The sequence below is a fragment of the Diadema setosum genome, chromosome 1, assembly GCF_964275005.1.
Source record: "Diadema setosum chromosome 1, eeDiaSeto1, whole genome shotgun sequence".
NCBI classification, from domain to species: domain Eukaryota; kingdom Metazoa; phylum Echinodermata; class Echinoidea; order Diadematoida; family Diadematidae; genus Diadema; species Diadema setosum.
In genome coordinates, this window is record NC_092685.1 from 18,722,068 (window position 1) to 18,741,843 (window position 19,776).

The following is a 19,776-nucleotide window of genomic DNA, read 5'->3' on the forward strand; positions in this document are numbered from 1 at the left end:
ATCCATTTTTTTTTTTTTTTTTTTTGGAAGGAGCTAAAGAGGGAAAGGTGTGAAAAGGTGGCACATTGCATCCTGGCAAAATGCCCAGGTACTTTGCAATGTCACCAACAGCAGCCTTCATGAGATTGATGTGTGTGTGGTGGGGAGGGGGTAACCCCCAGTAGAGTTACATACCCTGCGTTCACATTGGTCCCCGAAAAGTGGGAAAAGTCCCGCGCTGTGGGACTTTCTCCTCGAAAACCATAATGTGAACGCTCGCTGGGACTTGTCCCCTCGTCCCCTTGAAGCAAGTTGGGTGTGGGGACAAGATTTGGAGGGGAGAGTGACCTTGGGGCATAATTGATAGCGTCCAGCTGTAGTCATCAAATGTGCGCATGCGCGATGCCTTGTTTCGAGTGGCAGAGCTCGCCCCAAGCCCCAATTGCCCCCACAGCTCTGGGACAGATGAGATAGCAGTGTGAACGGTTGGTCGGATAAAAGATGAGATCTCTGGTGACTGTCCCTGCAACGCGGGGTCCAATGTGAACGCGGGGACACTGTACCTGCCATATATTCAACAAGTCCAATTTTTCATGAATTGGGACTTCCCATCAATTTTGCGAGTGGTCAAATTTGCAGTTTTTGAGCACAGGAATGAATGCAGAAACGGACATAATATGCATGTCATATTCACGTTTGGATCAGAATTAATATTTTTGTGTGTTTTAGAATTGATGAATAGCACCTGGAATCGTGAAATTAGTGAAAATAAAACCCCCACAGAATATATGATTTTCACAGTATATTGAGATTGTCTCAATCTGAATTATCACATAATATTGCTGATATCTCACATTTAATCATCTTGTGTAAAGATGTTCTGTATTTGATGTTCATTTTGCATCGTACTCAACACTTTAATTTGGAAAAAAAAACCCACACTTTTGCTGTGAATATGATCTGATGCCAGTCTCAGAAGGTTACCGTTACTTGAAAATCTTTACCTCTGTTTACTTGTGTTTGCAAATTTGCCATCAGAATAGCAGGAGCACCTGCTATGAATATAATGACATGTGAGAAATATGTCCTGACAGTTCACTTATGTAACTTTTCTTGGCTGTCTGACAAGAAAGATAATGATGCACGAGTAAATTTTGTCCAATTTTTTCTTCTCTCTCCTAGAAACAAAAGGAGTTGAAAAGTTACTTTTGAATCCTGCATTCTCTCTATAAAAGGTGGCAGCAGAAGAATACAAATTTTGATTGCTCTTTTTGTAAACTATAGATGCCTCCTATTGTGGCAATCACAAGATTGCCATTGTTCCATCTCATTTCACGGATAGCTAATAGATGGCTAATACTCGCATACTGAATAAAGTGGTGCTTATTCATGTCAATGAAGGGTAATTTGTCAGTCACTTGCAACAAAATATTTGTCTTATTCGATATCTAACTGACAGTAAAACCATAATATATCTTGAACTTCTGGCCAATCCTTGCTTGCACATAAAAAGAATGCTGCAGAGTTTGAGTCATCCATGAACTATCTGCATACTCCTATGATTTTCACTGATGAGCTGTTTCCATGACGACAAGATTCTCTTCCTTCACTGCAGGCTGAAGGAGAAAGAGATGCAAGCCGACATTCTGGAGGATGAGAAGAGATCGTTCAGTCTTCAAGCCAAAGAGTTAGAGTCATCATTACACGTAAGAATCAATGATAGGCAGAGAGGAGTCATCTAAAAAGGGAAAGTTATTCATACAAACCCCATCATAATGAACAACCAAACAACGAGATTTCATATTTGTCTTTGTTATTGTCTTCAAGCCAAAGAGTTCAAACAGTCATCATGACCTGTAAGAAGCAACGGCAGGCTGTGGCCGCGTTTGAGCGCTCTAAGGCAAAGTGAACCGAAAGGAACCGTATCGTACCTTACTGTACCATATCTCGCCAGATTTGGAGCGTTTGAGTGCTCTGTGGAGATAGCATACCTCATCAGCTATTTTTTGGACTCCAGTCAGAGGGGTCACATGTTTTGTAGCTACTAACACATTCACCTCATGCTCCTACACTACATACAGGTATCCCGAACAAAGAGAATCAACTCTTTATATTATGGCATGTATGTTACGCATATTCTTCTTATGCAAACTTCTGGTACAATACGCTTGTGGACTGCTTTGTGTTTGAGTACTCTCCGACATGGTACGGTATAGTACGGTACGCTTTTGGAGCACAGCGGGAAGTGTGGTATGGTACATTTTGGTATACTTTCGGAGCATTTAAGCACTCCACTAGCATGGGTACATTAGGATGCAGTTTGCTTTGGGAGAGGGCTCAAACGCACCCAGAGAGGAGTCAACTAGAAAGGGAAAGTAATTCATACAGACCCCATTTCAGTGAACAACGATACAACCCAGTTTTGTTGTTTGGAGAAGATTTTCCTGATAATTACTTCAAACAGGCATGTCTACGGAACAACTCGCTCGATATAGCAAGATACTTTCGGAAACGTGTGGTGAAATGAAGTATGAAGGATTTTTCTGGTAAAACTCTCATATTTTCCCTATTTTGCCTTCTCCGTTACAACAAGGCTGAAAATATCACATGCACACTAGCACCATTTTGCCGAATATATCAAAACTTAGCTATTTTATTTCCTCTGTAAAATATATAATTGATTTTGATCAAATTTTTCATTGTTGTCCTGGTAAACCTTTACTATTTATTTCAGACTAACTTTTATCTGATCTGGAATTCCCCTTTGAAATAGAGGATGTGTTTGAGTGATTAATTTGCAGAGTCACAATGGTTTCAATTTCTGTCTGTTGCCCAAGATCACTTCCACATTGCTATTCACCGTCCGACTTCTAACTTGCGCTTTCAAACCTGATTCATGCTTCCCTCATTGTTGTTTGGATGGCGAAAAAAGGAAATCAACAGCATAATGGTGTCAAAATGTTATCTATATAGGGAAGATGAGATTTTGAAATCAGAATCATGCATTTGATTCGTGCCATGATATCTTGGATGCAATGAGTTGTTTACAGGTCATGTGAGTTTTCGAGTGGGATCATGTTGTCTAACCTTAAAACTATGCCTGGTTCTCGACCATTTCGCAGGTGACACAAAAGTAACTTGTTGAGCAAAGCTGTGCAACTTTCTCTGAAGGGCTTTTGCGTCGTCTTTTGTAGGAAAATAGTAGAAGAATATTGATAACAAACTTTGCATGTTGTGTTGTACAAAAAGGAATGAGATATGACCCAAGCCATGTCCCTCAGCAATGTTTGATGACACAGCATCACGTGGTTGAAATCTAACACCACAAGGTGATCCTAAATTTTTTTAATACATGCTTGTACTGTAAATATACACAGCTCCATCTAAAGCTGAAATGAACGTGTTCTCAAAGAGGTCTTACAGTGTACTTTAGCTTGTATGCAGTAATTATGTGTGTATTGACCAGTGGTCAGTTAATATGAGATGGCTCTGATCGACCCCCATCATCCCAGGACTTGACCGTCCAGAAGGAGCTGACCGATGCCGAGCTGAAGGAAGAGATCATCGCAAGGCGGGACGCGGAGCGGAGACTGAAGAAGGCAGAGGACTCCCTCTCTCGGCTGGAGACGGCGCTGAAGGAGGAGAAGGAGATCGAGAGTCCGGTCCCCAAGACGGAGAGACAGAGCCAGCTGGACGTCGAGATATTCACCAATGTCGCCCATCTCAAACGTAGGCCTATGAATAATGCTTATGATATGCCACTCCTGACATGTTGTTATGCCAGATATCAGTGTATGTAGAATTTTTGTTTTATAGGTACTGTGCACCTTTGGGAGCAGTGATTTTAAAAATGTTTGAGTGATCACTTTTGATGCATATGTGTAGGTCAGTTGTATCACAAAACACCCTACCATATAACAATTTTGAAATGAAGCCTAAAATATAAGGAGATATTACTATTTTTGTCAATAAACCATAACTGTAGACGGTTTAGTCTCGAAACAATTATATTATAACTATTGTTCACAATTTGTATATTTTACAATACTTAACATTGATTATACTGAGTAACTTTTTTACACTGGTTGTTTTTTATCCCTAAGTCACATTTCAGAACTATTTTGAAGCACTAAAGCTGGGTTTTTGTTTTATCTGCAAATGGTAAACAGTGCCTTTAAATTATCAAAAGAATGTGAGAGTGTGATTCAATTTGTACTTCCCTAAATGTTAACTTCTGGACAATTCATCAGGGCAATGATTATCTTGCAAATGAAGAGTATGGACTTCCTTTCAGATATGTGTTCATTACCAAGTTTTCTTGTACATAGCACATAGAGTACTGATCTTTGAAGTGAGCATGAAGAAGATGACTTAATATCATAAATGGAAGTGCACGTTTGAATCACCGAGTATTCTCACATTGTGTCATGAATTAACATGGCACTACTGACCAGACAAGCAAATAGCATGTTCAGTTCTGTGCTGCAGATTATTTTATGCCCAGCTGAATCTTTTAACCTATTGAAGACTAGTTTTGAGTATACACAGGTTGTAGCTGTCTATGGGAAATGTGTGTTATAGCAAAATGAGCTCATCCTTGAGGGGTTAAGCATGTTTAATCTTTAGGAGTGTCTGATGGCTTCATGCAGGCAAAATTTTCTGTCTCACACACACACACACATACATACATATGCTTGTAAGATGCTTCAGATGGGGATATGATAGTTTGCTCAAGGTCCCAAATAATTATGCAGAATGGGCAGGTACATTATGTATCTCTAAGGTACCCGTAGGGCCTTTTGAGGGCGCTTTTTCATTTGTTTTAGATACTTTGAACAAACGGGCATATGCCCAGTGTGAAATGTATCCTCGGTTGCCTGGAGTAAAGCACTACAATATCCACGATTTAAGCCGTTTATGAGAACATACGCACACACACACACACACACACACACTTATTCAATCTCTTGAATAGGTGTGGAAACATTATGACAGCTGGTTTAGTTAGTTTAAAGGTCCCTTGAGAGTCAAAAATAGTCCACAGGAAAACCACAGAATGTCCTCAGTGCAGTCTGATGACTGCAACCAATTTTTGATGTAACTCTTACCTATCCAGAAATGAGTCACATGTTCACAACAGAAAGGAAAGCAAAAAACAAAACAAAACAAAGTACTTCGACCCGAACTCTTCCCAGTTTCATGAATTCATGATACTGTTTGTTGTTTGACGTTGGAATCCTCTTCTTCATACCTTGCAAATTTCAGCAAACCTGCCGAACAGATGGAGATGGCCTTTGGTGTCACGAAAGCATGCAGCAAAAGTTTAAATGCATCTGAATTTTTAAAAATAATCTTTATAGGAACAATTGAAAGTTTCCATTCATTTGAAATGTGCATGCATCAGGCATGTTTTGGTTTGTGTGAAATAAAGGAGTATAGTCTGCCTCACAAAATTTAGATATCCTATAGGAGATTTCCTCATCGTTACCATGGATAACCGCTTAACTACCATTGTGGCTGACTACAATGGCAATATTATTACTCTCTGTAAATTCATTTTACATGTGAGCAATCAAGATAGTTAGGAAAGTGGGTCTACTACCAGGAAGAATTCTGCAACTTCCCGCATCACATCAAAAAAAACCCCCAAAGAATGGCATCTTCTAAAACAATATGATTAGCACGTAGGACTGCTATTTCACTCATCCTTTGCAATAGATTTCCTTCGTGTGAGTCATGCAATGGAGTGAAACTGCTATTCCACACTTGTCTAACATGACTGTGATGAATAGAGTACAATGGAGATAGAGTGGGTGGAGGCTTTATTGTACTCAGACATATATTTGAATGTAATGGAATTTCAGTGTTTCACATGCCTTCACTACAGAGTGATATTGGTTGCGACCATGTGTTACATAGCTGAGGGTATTAAAGCTGTTATCCATGAATCAAGAATATCACTGAAATTAAAACATGTTTTGGTCAAAAGAGTAGCAACTGCAGCTATTTCCCCACCACCATTGCATTGTTACGGCAGTGCTGCAACAGTCTCATGCAAAGGATGAACATTTTGTGTGTTTTTCTGGCGTGATTTATACCTCAAAGGGATATTTAGTGACTGTTTGCGTGTAGACCAGTGGGGGCCAGGCCGTGATGTAATCCCCTCATCTAATTCAATTTGTGGTTGCTTATATCACAGTTTCTTGAAGCATATCAGGGCAATTACCCCCCCACCAGCTAAATACTGGTTAGTGATAAGGTTAGAGTAAAGATAAGGTTTAGGGTATGGTTTATTGTTAGAGTTTGGTTTAGGGTTAGGTTTAGGTTCAGGATTTGGGATTAGGGTTAGGGTCAGTTAAAGGGTCTGGAGTAATTGCCCAGGGGGTAATTGCCCTAGACCCTCTTGAAGACATATGAAATGTCAAAGTATCATTAATGTCTTGTGTCTGATCTTGATGTAACCACTACCGTTCTGTAACTCTGATTAAACTTTTGTCTTTTAAAACCAACTTGAACATGGGGTGGAATCACATGTGAAAGATTAAGCCTTTCGGGGTCACCGTGAAAATTCCATTGCTCTTATATACACAAGAAAAATTTGCCTCCGACTATCACAGGGTTTACTGGTGACTGCAAATTTCCATTGTCCTATTTGTTTGCCCACGTCCTTTCATGCAGGCTTCTTTGAGGACATCGCCGCAGAGGCCCAGATCGACGCCAACAAGCCGATCATCATGAAGAACGCCATCCACGCCCGCAAGTCGCTGATCCGCAAGACCAAGAGCTTCAAATTCCGGAAGGAGCGGGACAGGAACCATGCCAGGCACAGTGAGTGTAGGGCCAGAACCCCCACCCGTCACACCCAGTCCTAGACCTGTACCCTGTATTCTAAAGTTGTTTTGATTTAGTCTATACCAGCATTATTGCAGTTATAGTGATTGCAATTGTCGAAACGTGATGATTTTTATTATCAAACACTGGAGCCGTAATATAATTCATATCTGTTTCATTATTTTTTTTCCAGTTCTTTTGAATTCTTTTTTCTTCCTGTCCTGCTTTTCTTATAGTCAAGTTTCACTTAGAAGAAATTTAGGATATTGATTAATCACTGTGCAGTCAAACTAAGGAAGATTTATAATGCAATTAAGTATCATTTGAATTATATTTAAATCTTTTATATCCCTTTTGGGGTGTTTTGTTTTGTTTTTTATATATCTTTTATTAGGGCAAATATGTATGCAAATATTGAGCAGGACAGGAAACACAAGAAGGATGTTATGATATTTGTTGTGAACTATCATTAGCACAAATAGAAAATGAAAATGTGTCCAAGGACTGCTGGGAATCACATGCACATAGCTCATGGCAATGCACTTGTAGAAAATGATATCATGCCATATTTTTTTCATATTTTTTATTTTGGTTCACTGCAAACACTAATAACTCTTGCTTCCAACTCTTTTGATCTAACAAGTTCCCATGTCTTGGTCTCCTAAATTTCTGTGGGATGGAAATGTGCTACCACATAATTGCAGAATCATCGCTACAATTCGTTTTAAGGGTCACTCAATAACCTCATTCCAAGAGCATGGCTGTTGACAATAGGAAATTTGATTTTTATGGAAACTATATTTTTCAAGATGATGCAGAAAAATAGCTAGCTAGAGTCCCAGATGTCAAAGTTTGAAGAAATTGAATGCACAGTTGGGTTTGTATATCAGTGATATGAATGTAACTGTGTGTTTTTGTGTGTTTTTTTTTTTTTGTTTTGTTTCTTTAAGTATAATTATGTGATGACAATGAGATATACTTTTTGAAATTTTGTTTCCCCCCTTCCAATCCCTTGAGTGAAAATGTAATGTCATGAAGTGATGTATATTTTCTTTTGGTAAAATATGAATCCCTTGTAGACCCATATGCTTACATGTATTCATATCATAATCTGTTGTCTCATGCTCTTGTGTCCTGGTTCGAACATATTGATGATAAAGCCATTTTGCTTAATTTTTTTTCTGAATTAGCCACCCAGTCAGCCTTATGGATTGTTTTGGATGAGTTGAACATTTGAGCTTTTCATAGCTTTCATCTGCAATGGGTATTTCTTTCTGTCACTGTTTTTGTTTTGCATTTCCTTTTGTTTTTCTATTTTTTCCCTTTTGACCTATGCCTTCCCTACTTTCAATCCAAACCCCTTCTTCCATTCATACTGTGGTCTTCCACCTCCCTTTGATGGCTCTCCCATGAATTTATGCCTCCAAAAATGGTTCGAAAAATCGGCAGGGCGCCAGTCCAGCAATCCCGATATTCCGTCCCAAGTGGACAGGCAGATTATGCGGGCAGACGCGTCGCGCAAGCGCGAGATACGGCGCGAGGCCGTCGCCATGATACGCGCGCATTCTGCGAGCGACCGCTGCCTGACCGCCGATGCTGCCTGTGAGCCGTTGGGTGGTGGCGGCGGTGGCGGCAGCTCTGCGGCGAGGGAGAAAGGGAGAGTGGCGGTGCCACACTCGGTCAGCTCGAGCTGCTTGACCATTTCCACCCAAACCATGCTGCCAGATTCCAATTCAAACGAATATTTGGCGGTAGACGGAGCCGCATGGTCCCCCAACGGCACTCTGGATATGACCCTGCTTGGGACAAGTGTGTAGCAAGATCAGGTATACCAAAAAAAAAACATAGAAAAGACAAACGCAACCTCACATCAAAAGTAGCTTTGTGTCACTGTTAGCTTCAAGTCTGTGGTACCACTCCCAAGCCGCTTCACTGCCCGTTTTGTGTTGTCCGCATGTCAAGTGTTTTACATGTTGGTGTGAAGCCGCTGCCATTGCCTCATAGCATCATTCCCGAATTAATAAAAGAGCTCCAAATGTCACTAGCCTGTCCAGATACCCACTACAATAGTTTCCTCCAATATCTACTCCATTGCTGGCCTTTAGTCCCACCTATTCCCACTCACCTTGACCTTTGACCCCCCCCCCCCCCCCATTCCCATCTCATTCATTCAGTTCTCTAGCCTCCAACAACTTGGAAATGTTGAAATGTAATCTTTCTTTTCATTACGCTGCAAATGGAACCGCATATATCTTGTCTTGTCATCTAATCCACGACTTGGCTAGTCCTTCTTCAAGAAAACAGACCTTGTTTTATCACACAAAGGGACTTCCTCGTAGAACTTTGGGTTCAATTTAGATCATGTTTCCTCTCACTGCTAACTAGTTTCTTCCTTTGTGGTTCTTTTGCTTTGATAGTTTTCTTTAAAGGTGCCTTCCATGTCATCAGTGTTTGTGCAGCTTTAAAATCGTGATCAAGTCTGCAAATTTGTGCTTGTATCTCACTAACACTGACAGTTAGTGAATTATGTATCAGTAGTTTACCTTGTTCTATATGTGTCTTCCTTTTTTCCTTTTTTTTTTTTTTTTTTTAAAGTGTAAGTGCCTTTTGGAAAGAACGGGGGATAGTAGGTTTCCATGCCTTGAGGTGTCAGAGTGTGTTTATGTGTGGGTGTTTGTGTATTTGTTGGTTTTTATTTGGGGATGGGGGTGGGCTGTGGAGAGGAACAGATATTTTGAAACAAGTAGGAGTCAAAGTGGTGCAATGTTTAAGATGCATTTAATAGTGTGATGGAATGCATCTAGTTTAGATACAGCTTTTTCTCAGGCACTGTATGCTGCTGAAGTATTCTGTAGCTTAACGAAATTTGATCGAAGTGATCTGTAAATTGCATGAAGTAAAACAGGCACAAGGACTTGTTCACATACAAATACTCTATACACTGACTACAGTCTGGAAAAAAAGACTTTTAATAGGAGAAAGAAACACGGTAACCTATCTATTATGCATTATATAACTTATTCTTTTATTTATTGTTATTATTATTATTATTATTATTATTATTATTGTTGTTGTTGTTATTATTGTTATTATTATTATTATCTCATCATGCACTGTGTGTAGCAATATGTACAGACAAATCAATGATTGCTGGTGAACTGGCAAGGACTTAATTTATTCACTCTTATCCTTTTTTTTTTACTTAAATTTTTATAATCATGTAGATGATTATTGATGTGTACCATCGATGTTTAAAAACAGCATGTGTTGCTCGGTAATTTTTAATCTGATCTCCAGAAGTTTTTCTATTCGTGGTTGTTTTTCTTGTATTGGCTGTCACCAATAAAGCTTTTAAACAGGAGAAAGAGGTGCAGATAAATCCAGAAGGTATATTCTGACATTTCACTCATTTTTTTACCGGTGTTTGTGGGATAACTCTGTTCACCAATCATTGGAATCCATTGAGTGACAACCATCCATTTCCATCTGGTTATAGTTCAGTAATGTCAATCTCTTAAATGTTGAGCATTTTGAACGATATAAAACTGATTTGTATGAGAGGGATTTATAGGGATACTCTTAGAGAGAAATGAATTTGGACAATATATTTGTTATTGATGTGAATTAATGAATAACCATTAATGGAGACATATTCTTTCTGATTTTCCCTGTTAAAAATTAATAGGTAGTGAACAGATGAATGGCTTCAGATATTTTGATACAATTTCACATGACCACTGTTCTTGAATCTAAAGACCAGAGATTCTATCAAAGATTTGTGCGAATTGAGGGACCTGGGAAAGATATTTGATTCTTAATCTTGTGTTGAACAGGTGTTACTTTACTCATTCTTTTCTTTCCATTGATCCATTTGTGCTAGGCATTGCCTTCTATAGGGCTTTGAGGCATATCGAAGATTGGTGTACTTTATTTTACCAGCTCTTTTATCAAGAGATATTTTGGTTTCAGGATGTAGTTCTGTCCTGATTTTATTTTATTCTTTTTTAGCTTAGAAACGTTGATATTGATTTGGTACACATGTCATTGTCAGCTAATAGGAATGGGTGATGGCATCATGAGTAGATTGACTCAATTTCATTTTATTTGACATCTGATTAAACTTCACATGGGATGAAAGACATAATCAAGTCAAATTTAGTTGATGAAAATGCTGGGAATACTAGGAAAATATTGAAGGAGATCAAGAGAAGCAACCCTCAAGTGGTTTGGATTTTATTTCACGGTGTGAAAATGACAGATATTCAACATAAAGGGTTCTCTCATATGAATGCCGCAGTTTCTGTGCAGTGTCTGGCATTTTTTGCTTCATATTAATAATTATATGTGACCCGCTACAACAAAAGGATCCGAAAGTGGGGGGAGGTCGACTTTCTAAAAATGACATGACATTGTTCCCTTACTCTTCTGCTTTAATTGCATACATAACACGACTCATAAAAGTATTTGGTTGCGGAGATATTGATGATTTTAAGAGAGTACGTGTGGAGTGGTCTACGAAATCGGCATTTCGAGAAAACCGCCTCCAAATTTGTCCTTCCGATGCAATCGTGATCAAGGGGAGGTAAGACAGTTTCACCTGTTGACAATAGAAGGTATGCCCGTAGCAACCTTCGCGATGCTCATTCAAGCTTAGCTGCAGTGGTCTACGCACGACCAATCAGTAACCAGGATGCCGCGCACTCACCAATAAGATCACTCCCTTGTTGCTAGGGGCGTAGTTTATCAGAGGCCGTAAATCCAATTCTTCGGACATGTTTCTTCTCCGTTTAAACTCGGAAAATCATGGCCCAGAAAAATGCCAATTTCTTCCCTTTCCTTTGATCATTTACCTTCTACATTTCTGCAGATGATAGATGAAACATTAGACTGCAAAATTATGTAAAAAACAAAAAGTTGATGGTTTTGACTGATTTTGATGATCTGACATCAAACTCATTTTTTTTTTTTTTTTTTTTTTTTTTTTTGCTCAGCCGTCAGTGACTTTAGGATCCTTTTGATATGGCGGGTCACATATTGTGGATTACACTCATAGCAGATTTTTATAGCACGATAGATGACAGCCATATCATGTTAACAGCAATTAGATTCGTACATCTAATATCATGTTCAGAGCTATTGGATTCGTACACCTAATAAAGAGTTATTCAGTATGAAGTTGAGAGTTTTGATTGAAACTTACACTGCCTCGAAGGAATGCAATAGCAAGTAACCACTGAACTGATGATTTGAAGTCCCCTTCAGAGGTAAAGAAAGTGAGAATAAAGTTCACCTAATTCGTCTGCAGTATGGAGGAACATAAATTGAGAAGACACTTAAAGAATGAAAGTCTATGGCCACATATCAGGCCGCAGTCATTCTAGTCTCTAAGCACTGAAATTTCCGTGTGTGCAAAATACTTTTCCTTTTCACGAAACGTGAGCCTTTTCCTTGATATTGAAAGTGACTTCAGTTGTTGATTGCAGAGTTACTGTACATACAATATAGTAGGAAGCACCATAATTCTTTCAGTGAAGGACCACTTTGTTGTTAGATGACATTTAAACGAAACTCAGTTGTAAATGCAAGTGGTCTAAAGTTGTCACCCAAATTGCTATCATCTCTTATTATCATTTGTTTTCAACCAGAATGAATAAGAACAAAATGATTTCATTTTGTTTACTCCTAGGGGAGAGATAATGTTGAGGTTAACCTCCCCCCCCAAAAAAAAAAAAAAAAAATTCTTCCTGTGTATTCTCAAAATGATGTTCTGCTCTGTCTCAGCAAAAAAAAACAAAAAAAAAAAACCAACAACAACAACAACAAAAAACAGCAACAACTCCCCCCCCCCAAAAAAAAAAATCTTCAGAATCTTTCCTCAGAGGCTTGTTAATTGGAGACCAATGACAAACATGTATATAGCCAAACCCGTTCATTTTATGACTATAGCATACACAGCCTCGAGTAATTTCAGTAGCAGTGTATAAATAATACTGAGGTTTAAGCATATGGTATTCTGTGACCATATACAGCCATTTTTTTTTTCATGTAGTGGCATTTACTTCCATATGGCATTAGTTGTAATATTAGATTGTTGCATTAACTGTCATTGGTAGTAACACTTATGACTTAAAAAAAAAAGAAGAAGAGAAATGTTTGGGTATTGTGTCATTGTGTTGTGGCATTTGAATATCTCTCTGATTTGACGAGAGAAGTCCACTTTTGTTTTGACCAAATTTGCATGATGTCCTGTATTCTTTGCATGCCTTTCCACCCACTCTGCATGATATTGAATTTGTATCCTGTTATACTACAATAACTGTCACTCACATGTTCCACTCTTGATCTGCACACATATATTTGACAGTGTTTCTGAGACTTTAAAAAAAAAAAGAACAAAAATCAGCTCTCAGTGACATGGCAGTCCACTTTCAATGAAAGTATAATTGTCTAGTGTAATCCAATGTCTGTAGCAATTTGCTGGAATTCAATCCATCCTAATTACTATTCCGACAGAGTTGACAATGTAAGGAAAGATATCCAAAGACATCTTTGTAGAAAGGAGGGAAAATAACGGGAATAGGTTTAGTCATTATGTACAACATCAATACTGAGTGATATATTGTCTGTTCAATGTGCACAATTACATAGCTGTTTAAAAAGATAGAATGCTGTATGTCAATGGGACTTTTATGCAATCCTAGAATAGGCGTATTCGAGAACGATGCATGTGATATCAGTTTCATGATAGATATTGCAGCACCTTCTTCCCTTCACAGCTGAGAGTAGAGAGCTTTTAAACTAAGAGCACAGTTATGTTTGAGGTCATCCTCGCCGTGGTCATTGTTTTGGACGGTTTGTTTGCAAGTTTGGTAGAAAAAGCCTGTGACTCATGTATGGACTTAAAACCCCACCACCTCAATTCTTTTGATATTTATAATCAGTCTTTAAAAGACATGCTACATGTAACATATTTGTGGAGTTATGAGGTTTTTCCAGCCTTTGTTCTGAACAAAAGAGTCAGTTATCAAATAAGTATATCACTAGTGGTACTCTGGATACATTTGCCCACATACCCATATCTGTGTCAGTGGCTTTAAAAAACTATGATGCAGATCGCTAATGGGGATGTATACTCTTGTTCGTATTCAACTGGTCCATCAATGAAAGAAACCTTTAGAGAACTAAAAATATACTGCATTAACAACACTATTTTTGAGAGATTTCTCTCTCAACCCTTCCAAAATGTACTTCTAACAACATCACACTCACAAATTACAGTTTTTATTTCATGTTTGTTCCACTGTGGAACCAATCGAAATGTGAAGATTAAAGGCAAAGACCTCACAGTTGCAAGGTGTAATCTCATTTATCAGTCACATAGAATCATTTATTGACACTCTACTTTCTCTGTTTGCCCACTTCAGGTTTTGCCTCGTTCCGCGTGGTGGACTCCCAGAAGCTCCCCTCTGCCTCTACGCTCCGGCACTCGCTGGCCATCGGCAGCCACATCGGCGACCACTTCGTCCTGGATCCCAATGGCTCCGCGGCGGAGGACCCCACACCCGGCCCACACCAGACCAGCCTTGACCTCGACCACCTGCCCCTCCTCCTACCAGCAAACAAAGGGGGGCTGACCAGTCCCGGCCCTGTCAAACCGCGGACGGGCAGCAAGCAGAGCTACGACAGCACCGGAAGCGGGGGCGGAGCTGACGACGAGAGCAGCTCCGTCTCCAGCAGCAACACAGAGGGCGGGGTGCCCGGCTCGCCCCACCACGGCGATATCGACGACCTCCATGTAGCCTTTGAGCAGAAGATATGAGAGTTGTTGATGTGTTGGATGGGACTTGGTTAGACCAAAGGAGGAAATAATGGAATCTTCATTAGGATGCGAACTGGAATGGAAAAAAAATTAACACTGTTAGTTCAGGGAGTCTTTTGCTGATTAATTCTTGTTTGTTTGTTGTTGTATTTTTTAGTCTATTAATTCAGAGGTTTTATTCTTTTATGTCTATGTTATGCTTTGTATTTTTTTCCCTGTTGTGAGGCTTTGTAAAAATTTAAGCTATTCAAGTCAGGATCTGAGATTATGTAAGCGAGGTAACAGCAGTGGTACATGCATGCTACGATCCACAGCACCAGAGTATTAATAAAGTACAATAGTGAAATTCAAAGTCAAATTGACTGTCATTTTGTCTGCAGCACAAGGGGAAGCGCCCTGCTTATTTTTTTTCCTCCCAAAGCCATGAGATGGATATGGTTCATTTGATAACAAAATAACATTTTCAGGGCATCATAATATCATACATTTAGTGTTGATAAAGTCTGGTGCTGTTAATTTTTCAATTTCTCTCCAGCAAGAGAAAACAAAACAAACAAAAGTCCTCAATTCCTCACAAAGTTGCATCACCCAATATTCACAGTATTCATAAGTGTTGGTAACGTTTGCTGGCATCCTTTCCTTTTTTTGTATTTTATAATCATGCAATGACTGTAATCTAAAAGTTTTCTTTCAAAGGGGTCTTGAATATCTGCACAGTGAAGATGACCATTTTCAAAACCTTTGGTATTGCCCTTTTTTATTGCTGTGAAAATTGGTTAGTAAAACATGTGTACACAAATGGTTAGGCAAATCCTCACAAGGACCCAACTCCAAGATGATGGGTCTCTTGAAGCCGCTGTGGTGATAAATCCAAATCATGCATGTTGTTCTTTCTTTGTTTGTTCGTTTTTTTAAATTAAACTCTTTATTGATGGTGGCAGATGGAGTAGAACATTATTCAACAGAAATGAAGAGATTCGTGTCCTATCCTATGAAGGTTCCACAGTGAGGCTCATGTAAGAGCAGTGGATGGATGTTATCAAGTCAGTCGAGTTCAGCCTGCCTTTGGTCTCCAGAAATTTTCATTTGCTGGGGAAAACTACCAATGTTACATGTAAAAAGAAACTGAAACTAGAGTGGGCTCAGTCAGGCTCCTCTTGGGGGCTCGCCCTTTCCTTACACCGAAAGAATTTATTTATGAATTAACAATGTCCAGGAGATTATCCAGTATATTCTTTATCACAGAGGAGAGATGTAGTCGTGGGTCTTCAGCCCAAGCACATGTTACAGATGGTTTTACACTGACTTATTCTGAAATTTCAAGACGTCGGTTTTAACGCTTTAAAGACAGTGATCTAGCATGCAAGCTGTCTGTCTTGATTGCAGCTGTTGACTGCTGCAGTAACAAGTTTTCTGCAGCTGACTTTGGGGTCTGCATGCATCAATGGTCCTAGTGCTGGTGTTGTGCTTGTGATACAGGATTATTTGTTGAGCCGGGTACAGATGTTGGGACCTGACGTATTCCTTGATGGTTTGGACAAGCCTTTCCATTATCCACCATGTTTCGTGTCAGTGTTGCACTTAGTATTAAGACGGCATGCCAAAAGATTTTGGTTCAAAAGCTTTTCCATTTACCACCATATTTCTTGTCAATGTGGCACTTGGTTACATATTAAGACAGCATGCCAAAAGATGTGGGTTCACACTAACAAGGCAATTAACCATGGTGATTGGATGTACAAAGTGTGAAGGTGAATGCGAAAAATGTAAGCAAGGGAACGTATTTGGAAATTGTGTAACTAGCCATGTACACATGAAAGGTAGAGTATAGTAATCAACAGAGTTGTACACTCTTCATTAGGCATGGAGTGAGATAGTGTGTCATGGGGTTGCAAAGTGTTCCCCCCGACCAGGTCAACTTGGGGGAATTTTCAGTCATCTCCCATGAATTCAGATGAAATCTAAGATCATCTCTCAGAGTTTATCCATCAAACTTACAGCAATAAATGGTGAAAATGAAACGTTAGGAAACCAGTGGTGCACCTGATACAGATGTTCATACACTTCCAGGCTCTTTATTAATGGTATTAGGTTACAATTTACAGTGGTTGTCAAGTCTTCTTGTTTATTCATCATACTGCTGGCCTTTGATATTGACTTGAGCTTGTGGAAATATTCTGCTTTCTTTAGCTTGCTATGATCATCATCTATTAGAACTTTTCGAGGCCTCAGGCACATCCTATAGACTGTGGTGTCTGTGTTATTATATTTGCCTTGAATTTCATCCATCCAGAACATCCATGTGATATTATTTATCTTCTGCAACACATGTTATGACTCATATCACTTAACCCATGTTTATTGATGTGATGGTAAACTTTAGCGCTCCATCACTACTTTACCTGACAGTTGTAGTCAGCTGTCAGAGAAAACTGCACAGTTCGATGTGGCTGAAAAAAAAGAAGAGATGAGATACTTGTTCAGAATGAAACAATTTGACGTCTAAACTACCTCCTGTCCAAAAAAAAAAAAAAAAAAAAATCAGTCTAAACAATGTTTTACTATTGGAAACTTCTTTTTCATAAAACATGTTATCATGACGTTTTAAATTGACCTCTTGCAATTAAATGCCTAATCTCCCATATGCATGAATCTGTCTAAAAGTCAAAGCAGATTATGTCAACGCTGTGTGGATGAGGTTGTATAATTTCACATCCTTCTTTTCTAGTGATTTTTTTTGGATATATAGTGGGACCAAGGAAACTAAACCAAATAAACTTAACTGACCAACTAAGCTTCACAATTATATATGATAAAGCTGAAGTTGGGCGGGGAAAACACTGTATTTTAAACAGGAAAAATTACATCTTGAGCAGGAGCCACATAGCCTAGAGTGAGAGAAATTTAAATTGAAAGAGAGCAGGAGATTTTGCAAAAAAAAAAAAAAAATGGTCTCAAAAGTAGGAGAGTTGAAGTCTCTGCCAGTGATAGAGCTGGCTTTACGACGATTAGCGATCTTTACTTCTGGCACTTACGGACTTCTACTTGTGTTAATGTTATTTCTAACACACAGGGAAGATAGTGCCTTTTTGAAGCTATGTATATATTGCTTGGATGTAGAATATTCTGTCTTTCACCCCCCCCCCCCCAAAAAAAAAAAAGCCCAACTCACCAATAATTAATTAGTCTTTTTCTGAAAGAGTGCAGTGCTTTCCTTTGTCTCTTTGTCTATAACCTTACGACATTGCAGTGTGATTCTGGCTACGATGCAGCGATGACTGCCTTCTGTTCAAATGTGTGTACTTGTATCACACCATGGTCGAAAACATATTGGAAGTGCCTGCAAAACCCCTACCAAGAGTTCTTCTGAAGGTAGCTCAGATAGAGAAATGTCGCCCTCGTACGCTCCTGAGATGTGGCCATGAACTCGTGAAATGTACTCATTTACCACTTACACTGGCACAGGAGTATCAGAGAGGACATTCATCAGAGGTGTCTGTGGAAGATTACCCCGGTATCTCAATGTTGGTTATTACACATGTGTGACCTAGGTCTCATTTCATAAAATATGTTAGGATAGCAGTTCTTGCTGAAAAGGCAACTTCCCTTAGGAACACTTAATCAGGAAGCAGGATTCTTGTCATTATCAGGACACTTTTCATTGCAGCAAAAGTTGCTGTCATAGCAACTTTTTTTTTTTTAATGAAATGGGGCCCTGATGTGTTTGTACTATGGGCGTTACGTAGCATCCTTGAATACAAGTTTCTGTCACTATGAGTTTGATCTCGTATTATGTGCTGCTACACAACTGTGGGTCGAAATGAATTATAGTAAAATGAGCAAAGACACATGTTTGTATCAAACTTGGGAATTATTATTTGAAATGTGTAGTGGCTGGACTGGACCATTTCCACTCAAATGGTAAATACAATCAGGGAATAGCAGGCAAGTGTGAAGAAAACTGAAAGCTACCTATAACATTGTGTGTTTTCATCGAGTCAATGCACAAGCCATGCTTACAGACGCAGTGAGAAAAATAGGGGGTTTTCAGGGAATCTTTTTCATGCTATGCACAATCACTTCATTTTTTTAATCATCAGAACACTCTGTTAATTATTATGCACAAGATGTGATGCCTTTGTTCCATTTTTCTATTATTGATTTCAAGGTAACACTCTTTTGTATCTTATTGAGACCTACTGGGATGAGTTTGATCAGTTCTATCGTTCATAAAACACAGATATGCATGATTATTGTAGGATGACTGTGGGCTGTAGGAATGTGCGACAACATCATTTGTAGACATTTCTGTCAAACATGAATGATTTTGAGGAGTTATCGTATCTGGTACTTTCCCCGTTCCAAGACCGAGTGTGAATGAGGTGTCTTTAGGGAGTACATGTAATACGCCGGGCTGTATGGCACAAGTGAGACATCAAACTACAGGTTTGACTTTCAAATCATTATGACATTATGCATTTGGCCACTTCAATGCATACTGTCTCACTCCCTATATACCGCTTGTGGGGTACAACGACAAGACACGGACAAAAACTTGGATTTTTGTTTTTGTGTGGTGTTTAGGATTTGTTGTTTTTTCTTTTTTTAAGGAGGAACTTAACAGTAGCTGCATCAACCACACATCTCAGAATTTTTTTACTGCTGCCTTAATGATCCCAAATGTAAGTTTGTAGATAAATGTGCCTTGTTTTATTGCATATTGAAATATTGTGATCGTACAGGTGCTTGACTTTCCATATTTAATATATGTACCTTTCTTTCTTTTTTTTTCTTATTGTTCATGTTATTTATTTTTCAATTTTGTGTCTTTATATGGTCACCTAAGCCAAACCTTTTTGTTTGTTTGTATATTACATGAGATCATGTACATGCACCCAGTTGGGGACAAAGAATTATAGATGGAAAACTATTTTTGTATAACCAAGGATGCAAGATATGTAAATAGGACATATGTGACTAGTGATTGTATAAAAAAAAGTGGAATAAGATTAGGTTATTTTGCCTTATGATTTGAAATGGACCTCTATTATCAAGTGTCAAATATGTAAATCATGTGATAATTTGTTTTAAAGTGAAGATTGTATATATTCCTTAATTGCATTGCAGACTTTTGCAAAGACCAATCT

The 19,776-nt window shown here is 38.8% G+C and overlaps 1 protein-coding gene across 1 annotated transcript in view; it reads left to right on the forward strand.

The window, feature by feature from the left end:
* LOC140227863 (pleckstrin homology domain-containing family D member 1-like) overlaps nucleotides 1-17,093 on the forward strand; it is a 76,947-nt gene extending 59,854 nt beyond the window's left edge. The window contains exons 9-12 of the mRNA XM_072308255.1: nucleotides 1,595-1,685; nucleotides 3,492-3,708; nucleotides 6,658-6,807; nucleotides 14,235-17,093. Coding sequence (XP_072164356.1) covers nucleotides 1,595-1,685; nucleotides 3,492-3,708; nucleotides 6,658-6,807; nucleotides 14,235-14,629 — 853 coding nt within the window. The 3' untranslated portion in view covers nucleotides 14,630-17,093. The remainder of the gene's footprint in view (nucleotides 1-1,594; nucleotides 1,686-3,491; nucleotides 3,709-6,657; nucleotides 6,808-14,234) is intronic.
* The last annotated feature ends 2,683 nt before the right edge of the window (nucleotides 17,094-19,776 follow it).